Below are 14,950 nucleotides of genomic sequence, written 5' to 3'. Positions count from 1 at the left end.
ATCCTGTAATCTATTATGATGTACAAGCTGCAAATGGTGTAACCATGCACCTGTTGCTTCTCTGCTACTTCCCTCACCCCAACCTTGCCTTTGTGCCTTTTATACTTTCAGATACCCAAGAGCTGCTGTCTAGCCAGCCAATGGTGTGGGAGGCTGAAGGCCTTGAGGGAGAACAGACTGAGGAGAAAGAAACACAGTCACTTGATCTGACACTTGGAGCCACCAGCTCAGACACTGGCAGCAAAGAGGTGGGATCTGCCTGTGATGAATCACCAGGCATGAATGGGTTGCAGCCAGACCGGGGGTAAGGATTGCAAGGATGCTAGCTCCCCGGTGGATGAGCTTGCACATGAGTTCTGCACAGAGAAATGCCACAGAGCCCATTGTCACTGCCAAGGAGCATGTTCAGCTGTCCGTGTTTAACAGAGGGCATTAACTAGAGCGGCGAGGTCAAAAATGACAGGTCGGGGGTCAAATCAGCAGTACACACTGACTGACAACACAATCTGCTTTCTCTGCATGTTTCTGGCACACACAAATAACATCTGCACTAAAGTACTCAACAACATAGTTTTCGGCATGTGCTGTGCAGAGGTGGGCAGTGATTGGGAGCGGCTTGGACACCATTTTGCTTCTTAACCATACCTGTAGTGCTGAAACTACTTTTGCAGCCTGTTTATATTATGAATTTTCAATAAGAGTTTGTTTCTCTTCCCCCTGCTACCCGTCCCAGACCTCCATCACCAACTGAGTGTGGGGTGGGGCACTCCTGGAAAGGAGTGCGTACCTCTAATCCGCTATGGCTCTACTTACAGTGGTAATAAAACGTGGTTGAAATGGCAACGTACACTTGGTTATGACCTTTACCTCAAGTTACTGCAATTCAGCCTGTGATAAGTGGGCAGATAGTTGTCTTCTCTTCATGGCCCATGAACCCCACATAAAAAATGCAATAATCCCCTACAATGTGCATTTTTGCTTCAAGTACAAGTGTATGGTAATGTTTATTATCGTCAAAAATTGCCCGTAATATGTTTTGTAAATAAGAAGTCTATATCTGGTCTCAGTAGGCTGCAATGATATTCCCCGCGGTATTCTAATGCTATCTGTGAAGATGACAAGTGTAAAGGATTTAAATTTTAAAAGTGACGCTTTTAAAACCTATTTGAACAATATAGGATTATGACACTGAAATCCTTGAAAGTAGGTTCTTCATCCATACCATGTACTACTAACATACTAGAGAATTCTGCTCGATCTGTTTGCAAAGACTACAAGTCCCAGAGCAAACAACTGCCGGCTCCTGTGTGTAAGAGTTGTTTGAATGCTGCTTGGCGGAGACTGGTTGGTGTAAGTGACTGTGAAAGCAGCGCCTGCGCTGCGGGAGGAGGAACCGGGCGGGAGCAGCAGCCTCAGCAGCGGCGATCACTTCTTCTTCGATCCGCTGGCTTGTGTTAAAGCAGCGCGAGATCGCAGCAGCGCCGCACACAGCGATCCATGTACACGGTAAGCACCATCACCCGTCTCGATTTTCTCTACTCCTGGGAAACTCACCTGTTCCTTCCAAGCTGGAGCCGTCTGTCATTTGTTTTATTTTTTTGCAAAAGCCAGCAACACTATTAATGAATGCAGATACCGTGCCATGGGATGTGCAAATGGACAGAGGCTGTCCAATTTTTCTGTGATCGTGTAATTACATATTTTTAAAATAGGATCGGAGGAGCTGGGTGTAAAACTGAAAAATACACCAAAAAAGCTTCCGCGATAATGTTTCAGGGGAAAGCCACTGGGAACACCCCAGACCTGGTGGGGAACCGCTGCAGATGCTGGACATTATGGACTGTTTCCTTTGGCCATTTCCTTTGGCATTCCACGTGTTATATTTTAAAACAAGTATTACATATTTTTATGTTTGCTTTTTCAGTATCCCCACCCAGACTAGTAACATCATTTTGACTGTAGTTCCCCCGCTCCCCGCATTAATGAGCATCCTCTCACGCACGGAAAGTAAATGATATGAATATATAAGATGACAGTTTCCACAAATTGCAAGCGGATGAGGAGAACCTTTCGGCCCATCTACCCATCCACCACCCACCAAAGACCTCCAATCCTCCATCTAGCTGTTCCTTACCGAGTCGCACTTTTTTGATATCAGCCTGTTAACTCGGCGTTGCCGCGTTTGCTTATTGTGTCGATTTGTTGCAATCAGAAATTCTTTGTTTTAAACCCAAGTGAAATTATCTTAATTTTGGTACAACGTGAATTTTTAAGGCTCCTCGTTTTTGCTTTAAGGACTACATTAATTTAGCAGTAGTTATGAATGTAGTAAAACAAGCGGAAGCGAAAAGGTTGCATAATATTAGGACTAAGACAGAGCGAACACATCTGCACCAGGTCGGATGCAGTGCTCACATATCAGTGCCCTGGGGCAGCGGGAGCCGAGCCGCTGTTAAATGTTCATGGGGCTGTTGACACAAGTCTTGGTGTTTGAGCAGAAACCTCGTGTTACATACAGTAACGTGCTCGAATGTTTAAATTATTTCATCACTTGTATATCAAAGAAGCATCGCCATCCGAAGAGATTGATTTGATTTTTAGGAAATGACTGTCACTGAATAAATTATCGAGCATTAAGCCTTTGAGAGCGTGTTCGGGATGATTTATGCTGCGTCTGTGTACTGGGGCGGTGCCTCCAGACCTCTGTTTCGCAAGTCGCTGCAAGTGGCGCTATGGGATATCATATTCTTTCTGGCACCGCAAATTTAATGTTTGATTCCGTTTCGTTTCCTTTCTAAACTCAAGAATTCAAATCCGAAATCTGCAAACAGCATTGGAAAAGATTATGCCGTTACAGTTATATCCGCTGGGATGGCACTATGCCGCCGCGTCTCTACATGATCTTTTTACTGGTTGTCCCAGGGACTGGCTTCACTGAAAACTACTTTTACAAAGTGTCACCACATCCTTTAAGATGTGGTTACTCAAAATTTGGCTTCCGCGTGCCCAATTGCTGTTCGACTAACAGTTTCTTTTCCATGGTTGCTATAATACTGACTCAGGAAGCAGTGCCTGAAGAAGATAAATCTATTGCTCCTTCTTTTCCATTTTAATCGTTGCAAAGGCTGGTTAGTAGAAGCTCGATTTAACTCCTTCACATTTGATCTTCAGTGTATCTGCAGTTGGGCTATGTAGACTGATTTATGATGCAGCATTTACTGTAAAAGTAACGGTGAGGCAAACGGTTCCCACCATTATTTATGCGCAAATCGGGCAGCAACTTCAGGCAGATGCATAGTTAAATGATGTGAAGTTCCTGTACTTGCATGTTAGTTACAGACTAAACCCAGCACAGAAAGTTAGGCCTTTTTAATGGTGTGATAAGTCTTAATTACTGTCAAATCACTTTCTCTGGCATTGAAAATGTACTTTTACAAATATGGAGTTTCATTCTTTCATGTTGGATGATGGATAAATGCTGGCTAGGACACCAGGATAACTCATCTGCTCTTCCTTGAATAATTCCATGGGATCTTTAACATCTGCCTGAGAGGGCAGACAGGGCCTTGGTTTAATGTCTCATCTGAAGGATGGCACCTCTGAAAGTGCAGCACTCCCTCAGTGCTGCAGTAGTTTGTCAGTCCAGATTATTTTAATAGCTTGTTGCATATAAATATAAGTACCCTCAGTAGTAATCCTCAGGATAGTCTGCATTACAACGGAAGATGTATTAAAATAGTCATCAGTTTAGATCACAGGTTGTTTTGATATGACGAAAAGTTTAATCAAAGGGGTGGGTTTTACAGCATGTCTTGAGGAGAGAGAGGAGGAGAAATGGACAGGTTTAGGATGGAATTCCAGAACTTAGGTCCCTAGACAATTGAAGGCATGACCATCATTGGTGGGGCGAAGGAAGTCAGGGATGTACAAGAGGCCAGTATTGGAAGAATGCCGAGTTCTCAGAGGGTTCTAGGGCTGGAGGAGGTTACAGAGATAGGGAGGGTTGAGATATGGAAGGACTTGAATACAAGGATGTAAATTTTAAAAATGAGGCATTTGGGGACCGAGAACCAGTGTAGGGTCAGTGAGCACAGAGGTGATGGATGAAAGGGACTTCAAACGAGTTCGGATATGGACAGCAGAGTTTTTGATTATCTCACCTTTGTGGAGGATGAAAATGGGAGGCCAGCCAGGAGAGCACTGGAATAGTCAAGTTGGGAGTAACAAATGCATGGATAAGGGTTTGAGCCTCACTCTAGAGACTTGAGCACGTAATGCAGACTGACACTTCAAGCAGCACTGTGTGGTTGCTGCACTGTTGGAAGTGCTGTTTTCATATGAGACGTTTTACTGAGGCCTGATCGTAAATGATCTCAAGGCACTTTCTGCAAACAATGTTACGGCCAGTTGAGGAGGGAGTCACGGGCTCCCCTTTTGCCCCTTCTTATTTGATCGCAACAGAGTTTAATCCTTTTAAACAGTGGCTGTGCTTATCACCTCAGTGAGTGTTTTACCTTTTCCCTTTACTGTGATCATGAAAGAACCAATCGTACAGGTTTTCTTGAGTTTAAATAAGAAAGGGGTAAATTTATTATGTGTAACACTAACCTGATTTAAAAATACTAAAAATACGCTAGACATTCGCGCGCACACATTCACACGAGAATCTCACACACACAAATAGATTACAGAGGGAAACCGATTTGGTGATAGGATTAAAGTTCAGAATAGATGGAACTTAAATACACTCTGTAAAGTGGATGATCCAGTAATCTTCAGCTAAAGCTGTATTCTTGAAGTTCGTGGTTTGTCAAAGTGTATTTTGGCTGGCTTGCTGTGCTCAGGGTTTTCCTGAAGGCAGAATTTGTAGTTAGTTCTCTTCCCCTGGTTGCTGGTTGTAGCAGTCAGTGGGCTTGGAGGGTCCCCCAGTCGCAGATGGTTTTTTTCCTGATGTTTTCTGGGGAGAGAGAGAGAGACAGGGGAGTAGCAGCCTTCTGTTGCTGTACGCTCATTTACTGCTTGTCTGTGTAACAACTCCCAGCTTCTTTCAAGATGGACAGACGGTCACCTGGTTTTCTCAACCCCCTTTGTTTTTAATAAAATACAAGGTGCAGAATTGGCTTCGCAGTTTCCAGAGTGCCAATTCACACTTGGAGGGGATTGGCTTTTTCAAAGTCAGTGTGTGAGGATGGCCTTGACTGCCATGCTAATGAAGGCATTTTAGGTAATTCAACCACTTAGAGCAAGTCATTGTCCTGGCTGGGCTTAGAATCATAGAAAGTTTAAGGCACAGAAAGAGGCCATTTGGTCCATCATGTCTGTGCTAGCCGTAAAACAATCCATCCATTCTTATCCCACCTTCCAGCATTTGGTCCGTAGCCCTGCAGATTACGGCACTTGAGGTGCACATCCGGACTTCTTTTGAATGAGTTAATGGTTTCTGCGTCAACTACCCTTTCAGGCAGTGAGTTCCAGACCTCCACCACCCTCTGGGTGAAAAATGTTTCCTCAACTCCGCTCTAATTTTTCTACCAACCACTTTACTTCCATGCCCCCTAGTCACTGACCTCTGTGCCAAGGTAAATAGGCCCTTCACTTCCACACTATCCAGGCCCCTCAAAAGTTTGTACATTTCAATCAGATCTCCTCTTAGCCTTCTCTGTTCCAAGGAGAATGACCCCAGCTTCTTGTTAGACTTTTTGTCTCCAGTTTAATCTCCTGGTATTTCAGATGTAAATAGCAGTGGCCATTTTGGCTGCTAGTTTTTAAAAGTTACTATAGGGTTTTTTCCATTAAAAGTCTAATGTAAATTTCCAACTGACGAAATTAATATTTCCCATTTGGCATATAGGTTTTTCCTGACACCCCCATACCATGCAGAAAGAAATGTAATATTGGGAGCATTTCATTGAAGTGGTGGAAAAGAAAAAAGAGGAAAACACACACTCATTCTCATTCACTCCCCAAATTCACTCATTAATCTTTGAACTTCTGCAGCTGCTTTTTCTCTGCAACAGCAATGCTGATTTAATTTTTTGGGAGTTTTGTCTGGGATGGTCACGTGTTGTCAGATGGGGTTAGGGGTTCTCTGGTATCAATTTGTAATACCCTGCGAATGTGCATCTCAATAAACATATGGTTGGTTGTCGGTGAAGCTTAGGGTCTGCAAATTTCCATTGTTGTTTAAAGCAAGTTCTCCTGTATGTACAAGCTTTAACCCCTCACCTGCTGTTTTTGCTACACGTGGCTTTACCATTCAGGTTCCAGTACCTTGACAATTTTTCTCCCTGTAGTGGTAATTGGTTTTAAGCCTCTGTGAGATATCTGAAATTTCCTCTGGGCCCTTGTTCTTGCTAACTTCTGAATTGAAATTGTTGGGTTTAATTAGCTTTGGGTTTGAGCCCTGATCACTGTGTTCTTCAGTAGGAAGATCCACCCTGACATCACTTTTAGTTTTTTGGTGAGCCACACAAGAGCTGTTTAGACCATTTTTGCTTCCCTTTTCTCTTTACTGTGGGGAGGGTCTCTTTGCTGATCATCCCCACGTCCTTTGGGACATTCTTGCTTGCAGGTATCTGTCCAGCTTTCACTGCACTCCCCTGCGGCACTTAGACTAGGTGAGGCATCACCCTCACTGTTGGTTTGCCATTTTGGGAACTTTCCCTGTCCTTACAGATTTCTGTAAATGCTGTCAGCAGCTTCGGTAGGGTGCTTCTTTGGCCTGCATTTACGCAGGAGAGTGCGGGGTCTAATTTTTCTGATATTTTCGGATTGGCTAATCAGGGGATTCCATTTGGGAATCCTCCCGGCCCTCCTTTAATCTGTCCTCACTGCCCTTTTTGTCCCCTTCCTCCCTAACTATATGACAGACCTGTGCTTGTCTATCCCCTTTTGATTTTGGCAGGGATCCCACATAATCCACCAGCACTCAGCTGGAGGGGTCCCCAAAAGCCGGTATGGGAATTAGGGGTGCAGGTTTTACTGCAGGTTGTGGCTTCCCCTCAACCTGGCACGTGTGGCAAGTTTTACAGAACTCCACCACATCTTTGTGGAGTTTAGGCCAGTCAAAATGCTATCTTATGCGGGTTTTGGTTTTCCTTACACCGACATGTCCAGCCATTGGAAGCTTGTGGGCCATTCTTAATATTTCTTTATGGTACCTCAGTGGCACCACTATCTGGCGAACCACTGTCCACTCTTAATCTGCAGGTCTGTGAGGAGTTCTCCACTTCCTCATCAGCACCTCATTCTTTAACTAGTAGCATTCAGGGACTCCCTATGCTTCAGTTTCAATCTGGGCAGTCTGTGCTAACTTGTTCAATACGTGGTTGGCTTGCTGACCCTTAACTAGGGAAGATCGGTTTAACCCATTCTTTGGGTTCTCTAACTTCTCAAGAGCAGACTTCAGAAAACCAGACAGTGGGGTTATCTGGCTGCAGTGCAAGTCCAGCCTCATCTGAGGGAGCTGGTTTGGCCAACGACCAAGTGACCACACAGTCAGGGGATATGCTGGGGACCGTCTCCTGCAACTGCTCCGTCTCTCTGACCTCTTATGGTGACCCTACCTCTACTGGGGAAGCTACCACCTTCGCATCTGCCAGATCCTTACCCAGGAGCAGGTCGATCCCGTCCACAGGCAAACTCGGGACAATCCCCACAGTCAGCGGTCCTGAAACTAGGTCGTACTCCAAGTGCACCCAATATAGAGGTAGGGGCCACCCTCTGATACCATTCACTAACACCCTAGCATTCACGGCACTCTCTGGGGAAAAGTCATGCCTTTTTCCAGCAGAAGGGATCTGGTGGCCCCTGTATCCCTGAATATGATGATGGGATTGCTTGCCTCACTCAAGGGGCATGGGTTTACTTTCCTTTGGGATTCAAAATCCTGATAACTTTCAGGGATTTTGTTAAATTTTCCCACACCCACAGCAGTATGTTCAGTGGGTCTTACTGCTGCAGTTAAAGCCATAGCCTGCTCTGCTGTGCTTTCCATTAGTGTCCCTTCATCTGACCTGGTCTGGTGTGCCTTGATTAATCCTACAGGTTTTCCCCGAAATTTCCAGCAGTCAGCTCAGAGAAAACACACAGGTCTTCGGTTTCAATCCTGCTCTCAGCACCATGTTTTTTGGCTTGAGGAGGGTCCCCTGTGTGTCCAGCTTTCCTTTGTCGCCCAGGGCTGCTCAGGCTGCTATCACCCTCCCACTTTTTATCCTTCTTGGGTTTGTGGGGCTGATGAGGGAAGAGTTTCCCTTGGGGTAAGGACTAATGTACGAGAGTAAATTCATCAGCCAGAACTGCGGCCTGACTGGCTCTGTGAATCTTTTGGTCCTCTATGTGGGTTTTAATAGAAAGGGGAAGAACGTTTTTAAACTACTCGAGAAGAATCACTTCTCTGAGGTTTTCATATATAAGCTGTACCTTGAGTGCCCTTATCCACTGGTCAAAAGCAAGCTGCTTAACTCTTTCAAACTCGAGGTAAGTTTGGTCAGGTTGCTTCCGGAGGGTTCGGAATTTCTGGCGGTGCGCTTCCGGTACTAGCTCATATGCCCGAGGATAGCATTTTTAGTCATCTCATAATCTGATGAACCTTCATCTAGCAACAGTGAATAAACCTCATGGGCTTTTCCTGTTAGCTTGCTCTGTAACAACAGGGTGAAGCTCTCGGCCAACCATCTCAGCTGTGTTGCAACCTTTTCAAAAGTGACAAGAATTGCTTCCACATCTCCTTCATTGAACTTTGGAATCAACTGGGAGAACTTAAGAGCTCAGCACATGGCCCTCAGCTAGGGGTAGCTTCCTCACTAGCCATGCTTTCACTGGAGGTATTGTGTCACCCCCTAGTTAATTCAAGCCACCTTAGCTCTCTTTTCTCCTTCTCCTTCTGGAAAGTTCTCTCTTTTTCTCTTTCTTCCCTTTTTCCCTTTCTTCATACTCTCTCTGTTCTTTCTCTCTCTGGAATTCCAACTCCAGTCTCCTCTGTTCTAATTGTATTTTGCTAACATTACCCTGTCTGTTCCTGACTCTAACCCTGTTTCTGAATCTTCAGGTTCAAGTGAAAAATGGTTGGCCACAAGTCTTAGTATTTCAGATTTCTTAGCTTTTGCACAAAAAGTAATCCCTAACTGCCTAGCTACATTCCTCAACTCTTCAATAGATAGGGCATTTAACTCATCCCAAGTACTTCACACTGGCTTGGGAGGGTACTGGCCTCGAGTGTGGACATGTTAGTATTCTAGCAGCAAAAACCACAAGAAAACCAGTATAGAAGTTTTTCAAATTTTGATAAAGGATCAATTTGGCTTCCCACTTCCAATTTCTCGTTTGACTTTGTGTTACGATCCCGTTAGCCACCAAGTTTCTACTATAGCCAGGTGAGGAGAGGGTCGCAGGCTCCCCTTTTGCCCCTTCCTCTTATTTGACTGCAACAGAGTTTATTCCTTTTAAACAGTGGCTGTGCTTTCCACATCCGTAAGTGGTTTACCTTAATCCTTTCCTGTGATGGTGAAAGAACCAATCAGACAGATTTTCTTGAGTATAAACAAGAAAGAAGTAAGTTTATTATACTTAACACTCTAACCCGATTTAAAAATACGCGACACATTAACGCACACATTCACATTAGAATCACACACACAAATAGATTACAGAGGGAAACAGATTTGGTGGTTGGATTAAAGTCCAGAATAGATGGAACTTAAATACACTCTGTAAAGTGGATGATCCAGTCGTCCTTGGCTAAAGCTGTATTCTTGAAGTTCTTGGTTTGTCAAAGTGTATTTTGGCTGGCTTGCTGTGCTCAGGGTTTTCCTGAAGGCAGAATTTATAATTAGTTCTCTTCCCCTGGTTGCTGGCTGTAGCAGTCAGTAGGCTTGGAGGGTCTCCCAGTCGCAGATGGTTTTTTTCTTGATATTTTCTGGGGAGAGTGTTGTGCGTACAGCACGTTCTGCACTTATCTTTAGCTGCCTTAGAGCATGCTGGGTATAGAACAATGCTTGACCATTTTTTCTAGGCCTACAAGAGAGAAAGAGAGAGAGACAGGGGAGCAGCAGCCTACTGACCGCTACAGCCAGCAACCAGGTGAAGAGAACTAACTACAAATTCTGCCTTCAGGAAAACTCTGAGCACAGCAAGCCAGCCAAAGTACACTTTGACAAACCAAGAACTTCAAGAATACAGCTTCAACTGAAGACTACTGGATCATCCACTTTACAGAAGGCTGCTGTACACTCAGTTACTGCTTGTCTGTGTAACAGCTCCCAGTTTCTTCCAAAATGGACAGATGGTCACATGGTTTTGTCACTCCCCTTTGTTTTTAATGAGATACAAGGTTCGGAATTAACTCCACAGGTTCCAGGAAACCAATTCACACTGAGAGGGGATTGGCTTTTTCAAAGTCAGTGTGTGAGGATGGCCTTGACTGTCATGCTAATGAAACCATTTTAGGTAATTCATTTACTTAGCTATTGTCCTGGCGGGGCTTCTTGTTAAACTTTTTGTCTCCAGTTCAATCTCCTGGTATTTCAGATGTAAATGGCAGTAGCCAACTTGGCTGCTAGTTTTTTAAAAGTTACTGTAGGGTTTTATTTTCCATTTAAAGTCTAATGTAAGTTTCCAACTAATGTAATGAATATTTCCCATTTGACATATAGGGTTTTCCTGACAACAGGAAGGGGAGTTTTCCCCGGTGTCGTGGCCAATATTTATCCCTCAATGAACGTCACTAAAATAGAATAGTTGCTCAGTTATCTCATTGCTGTTTGTGTTTCTGTCCTTGCTGTATGCAAATTGACTGCTGAATTTCCCTATATTACAACAGTGGCTGAATTTCAAAAGTCCTTTGTTGCCTTGTGAAAGGTGCTATATAAATTAAAGTTATTTTTTTTCTGCAAACCACCAGTGTTATGATTTCTAAACTCACCTTTCTGAGTAGAGTGCCCAGAAATTTCTACAATTTATAAACTGAACACTAAGGGCTGTATTTTACAGCCTCTCGGCATCGTGGATCATGGTGGGGAGGTCCATAAAATGACACCTCTGCGTCATTGGGGCGGCCGCTCCGTCCCCTCCATTTAAATAAGCCCCTGCACGTAATATTGTGGGGGCTCTATGGTGGCACATCCATGTCGGAAGGCCGCTGACTCTGCGCTGATAAAATTCAGCCCTAGAGGTCATAGCATAATTTAGTTCTTTCTACTTCGTATTATGCCTCATAATTTGGAGACAATGTTAGTCATGTTTCAATGAATGACTATCAAGGCTCCACTGGTGGCACTGGGTCTTACTGGGGTGGGGGAGGGAGAAGGCGGTGGGTGCAGGGTGAGCACATAGAGGGATATCAGATAGATACAAGTTGGAGTCACTGTGCCACCATAATTAATGGCAGAACAAAAGGGCCAAAAGCGGGCTGTGTTGCTGGCTAGCATTTGCTTCCATATGAAGGGCAGGTTGGGTTAATGAGGTTGCTTATTGAAATTCGCATTGCTTTGTCAAGCTCTTCCCCAACCCTGATGCTGCTCACGTCTGTAAAACAAAAAATGGGTGAAATATTAAGCCAGTGGTCTAGCCTGTTGCAGTTGGATTCTTAAAGATACTTTTCTGTTCCAAAAATACATTGAAAAGTTTGATTTGTTTTGGTGGAAACAGACATTTGTTTGCATTTTTCTCCTTGCGTTAATTGTTTAGATAAGGAGGCTACCATATTTGTACACATAGAGTCATAGAGAGATACAGCACTGAAACAGGCCTTTCGGCCCACCAAGTCTGTGCTGACCAACAGCCACCCATTTATACTAATCCTACATTTAATCCCATATTCCCCACCACATCCCCTACCTACACTGGGGGCAATTTACAATAGCCAATTTACCTATCAACCTGCAAGTCTTTGGCTGTGGGAGGAAACCAGAGCACCCGGCAGAAACCCACACAGTCACAGGGAGAACTTGCAAACTCCACACGGGCAGTACCCAGAACCGAAGCCAGGTTGCTGGAGCTGTGAGGCTGCGGTGCGAACCACTGCGCCACTTTATAAATCTTTTTGACAGTATTGTTGATTGCTAGGGTTAATTCCCAGCATCTGAGTCCTAATAATTGGTATCTATTCAACTATTAGGAGGGGCTAGCCTTTAAAATTTCAGTAAGGCTACCTGTTCCCGATGCCTGTGCTGGTGTGGCAACATTGCAATTTCAGGGCCCAGAACTACAACTTTATCTGTACTTTTGCCTTCCTTCTATTCATACTCTATTTGGTTTTGAGCTTGATAAAAAGGGACAACTTTATCCCTTTTCATCTCACTTTCTATTTGCAGTGCCAGTACAAATGGTGTAAAGCTTGGGACGGCCCAAATTTTGCTTCAGTAATAACAGCAAAGCTGTCCGTGCTCACCATTATTACAGGGCAAACCTAACAGCAACTTCTGGTGTCCACACATGCCCAATTAAAGGTGTGAATTCAAAGTAATTAGCCACTAATCCTGCACTAAATAAATGGCTGAAAAAGTTAGGGCTAGTGCATTCAGGAGCAAATTCATTTTTTTTAACAGTGTAATAAGAGATAATTACTGTTTTAACATGGTGGAAACACCAGAGAAACGGTGATTTACATCATTTCTCTATGGCTTCCACCATTTGGCTGGAGATTGGTAAAAGCACACGGAATTTCTATGTTACTTACCACAGCCGTAGTGGAGTATTGGGCTAGATCCTTGCATATGTGAGCTGTATGTGATTAATTCATACAGTGTAAGGGCCTCGTCTTTCATTCCTGTTTTTGCATGTCTCTCTCTACCCTTTCACTTACTTATATTTGTTTCTTTCACCTCTTTGTGTATGTCTTTTGCTTCTTTCACTTCAATTTGTCTCCCTCCTCCAACTATGAATGTGTCTCTTACTCTGCTGAGTCATTGCTCATTCACTTCTATATTTTTACGCTGTTGCACTTCTGTCTCGCCCATCTTTTTCCTTTTTCTCTTTTTCTTTCTTACCCTCTATTTCTGCATCTGTGGATGGGAGGAGGCAGCAGTACTGGGAGTTAGGTTGGTGGGTTAGATTCAATTGGAATGTGTCTGTGGCAGGGTTTGAAAGGATACTGGGCAGCCTGTTGTATTCTGGTTGGTGGGATGTGTATGAAAGTCTCCTGTTTAGCCTTCTGTGGTTTGGGGCAGCAGTAGCTTATCTGTCCTTTGTTTTTTCTTGAGATCTGTTTTGGGTCACCCAGTCATTCTGAGGTGAGATGGCTTAGCATTAATGATAATATTCCCCTCCCACTCCCTGTATAGAGTTATAGATAAGTGAGGTGCGAGATTTTAACAAAAATGACTTACCTCAGGAGATACTCAGCAGCACTGACAGTCGAGTTGTGGAATAAAATACACGAGACAACGCTGCTGATTTTCTCAGCATGAGTGCAACTGGCAGACACATGCCTTTCACTGCAGTTAGAACCTGGCTTACAGACATTGCAGCTCCCCTTTCATGAATTGCGCTCTCCTAATTTACCTGTGGGTGGGGAACAGGGGTCCTGTGGGAGCATGGGTTATGAGTGAAGAGGTAGTTATCATTTCAGCAGGTGAAATTGGGAAGAAGGCTGCATTCAGGCCCTGGGCCAGGCATTGGACAAGCTGCATGTATAGGAATTCTATTATCAGGGCTCCTTTTATTTTTAAAAAACTCAAATGTTTTGGGGTATATTGGCTCTGTTTTTACACTGCTGAGATTCCCTTTTTTTGGCCCTCCTTGTGCAATACACTGTGACTGCCTGAGAGGGTTGGTGACCAGTTCCTATGTCTCTCCTATTATCAATCTGAAACCACCTGTTAGGAGTATGTGCGAATGGCTGAGAATGACTCTTCTTTGGTTTGAGTCTGGCCTGCACTCAGTACCTCCACACAGCAGCACAGCTGAGATCAAAAAGAAAATTGCATTTATATAGCACCTTTCACAACCACTGGATGTCTCAAAGCACTTTACAGTAGGAGACATGGCACAGCAAACATCCACAAACACCAATGTGATATGACCAGATAATCTGTTTTTTGTGATGTTGATTGAGGGATAAATATTCGCCAGAACACCAAGGATAACTCCCCTACTCTTCTTCGAAATAGTGGGATCTTTTACATCCACCTGAGCAGGCAGATGGGGCCTCAGCTTAACATCGCATCCAAAAGGTGGCGCCTCTGACAGTGCAGCACATTCTCAGTACTGTACAGCCTTAATTTTTGTGCTCAAGTCCTGGAGTGGGGCTTGAACTTGGAATCTTCTAATTTAGAGGCAAGAGTTCTACCAACTGAGCCATGGCTAACATCTAAATCAGTGGCTTAATGTACAAAAGACCATGGTGATGACTACCCTAGTACTCCATGGAATATTGCATTTGCACTACAACTGAAGATTGTAATATTTAACAATAGGTGGTAATGCCTTTACCTGAAAGAATAGCTGGGAGCCTGACGATATGAGAGAGTAAATAGGATTTTGGTTTAATAATTTGTCATATTATTGCAACTCCTTCATGCTGTTGGGCTTATTAACTCATTTCAATCAATCCCCCTAATCATATTGCATAGAATGACCAACATCAACATTTCTTTGCAGTAATTGTTATGGTATTGTCAGGAAACTGTGTTGGAGGAGCTATTGTGATAAGTTGAAGAAATTGAACTGGCAAACACATAGAGGAAATTACATGTTTATGATACATCCGTGGATTAATGACCTCTGGATATTAGTGTAGCTCTCTAGTTGTCTTCAGCTTGATACCTACTCTGTTGAACAACAATATTAGAAGCAATGGCATGGGGTATGGTAGTATAGTGGTAACATCACTTGTCTAGTGATCCAGAGGCCTGTATTAATGATCTGGAGGCATGAGTTCAAATCCTACCTTTGCAGCTGAGGAATTTAAATTCAATCAATTAGTTAATTAAAGTCTGGAATAAAAAGCTCA

The 14,950-nt window shown here is 43.8% G+C and overlaps 1 protein-coding gene across 6 annotated transcripts in view; it reads left to right on the top strand.

The window, feature by feature from the left end:
* Positions 1 to 1,355: 1,355 nt before the first annotated feature.
* LOC137379576 (fatty acyl-CoA reductase 1-like) overlaps positions 1,356 to 14,950 on the top strand; it is a 220,300-nt gene continuing 206,705 nt past the window's right edge. For 4 of the 6 annotated variants that reach the window (XM_068050606.1, XM_068050601.1, XM_068050602.1 and 1 more), the window contains exon 1: positions 1,356 to 1,506. In XM_068050606.1, the coding sequence (XP_067906707.1) occupies positions 1,498 to 1,506 (9 nt within the window). In that variant the 5' untranslated portion in view covers positions 1,356 to 1,497. Of the gene's footprint in view, positions 1,507 to 2,733; positions 3,129 to 14,950 lie in introns of those variants that run through there. The other 2 variants (XM_068050605.1, XM_068050603.1) reach the window with 1 other exon arrangement.

Source organism: Heterodontus francisci, chromosome 18, assembly GCF_036365525.1.
Source record: "Heterodontus francisci isolate sHetFra1 chromosome 18, sHetFra1.hap1, whole genome shotgun sequence".
NCBI lineage: Eukaryota > Metazoa > Chordata > Chondrichthyes > Heterodontiformes > Heterodontidae > Heterodontus > Heterodontus francisci.
This window is presented reverse-complemented; position numbering and strand designations above follow the sequence as displayed.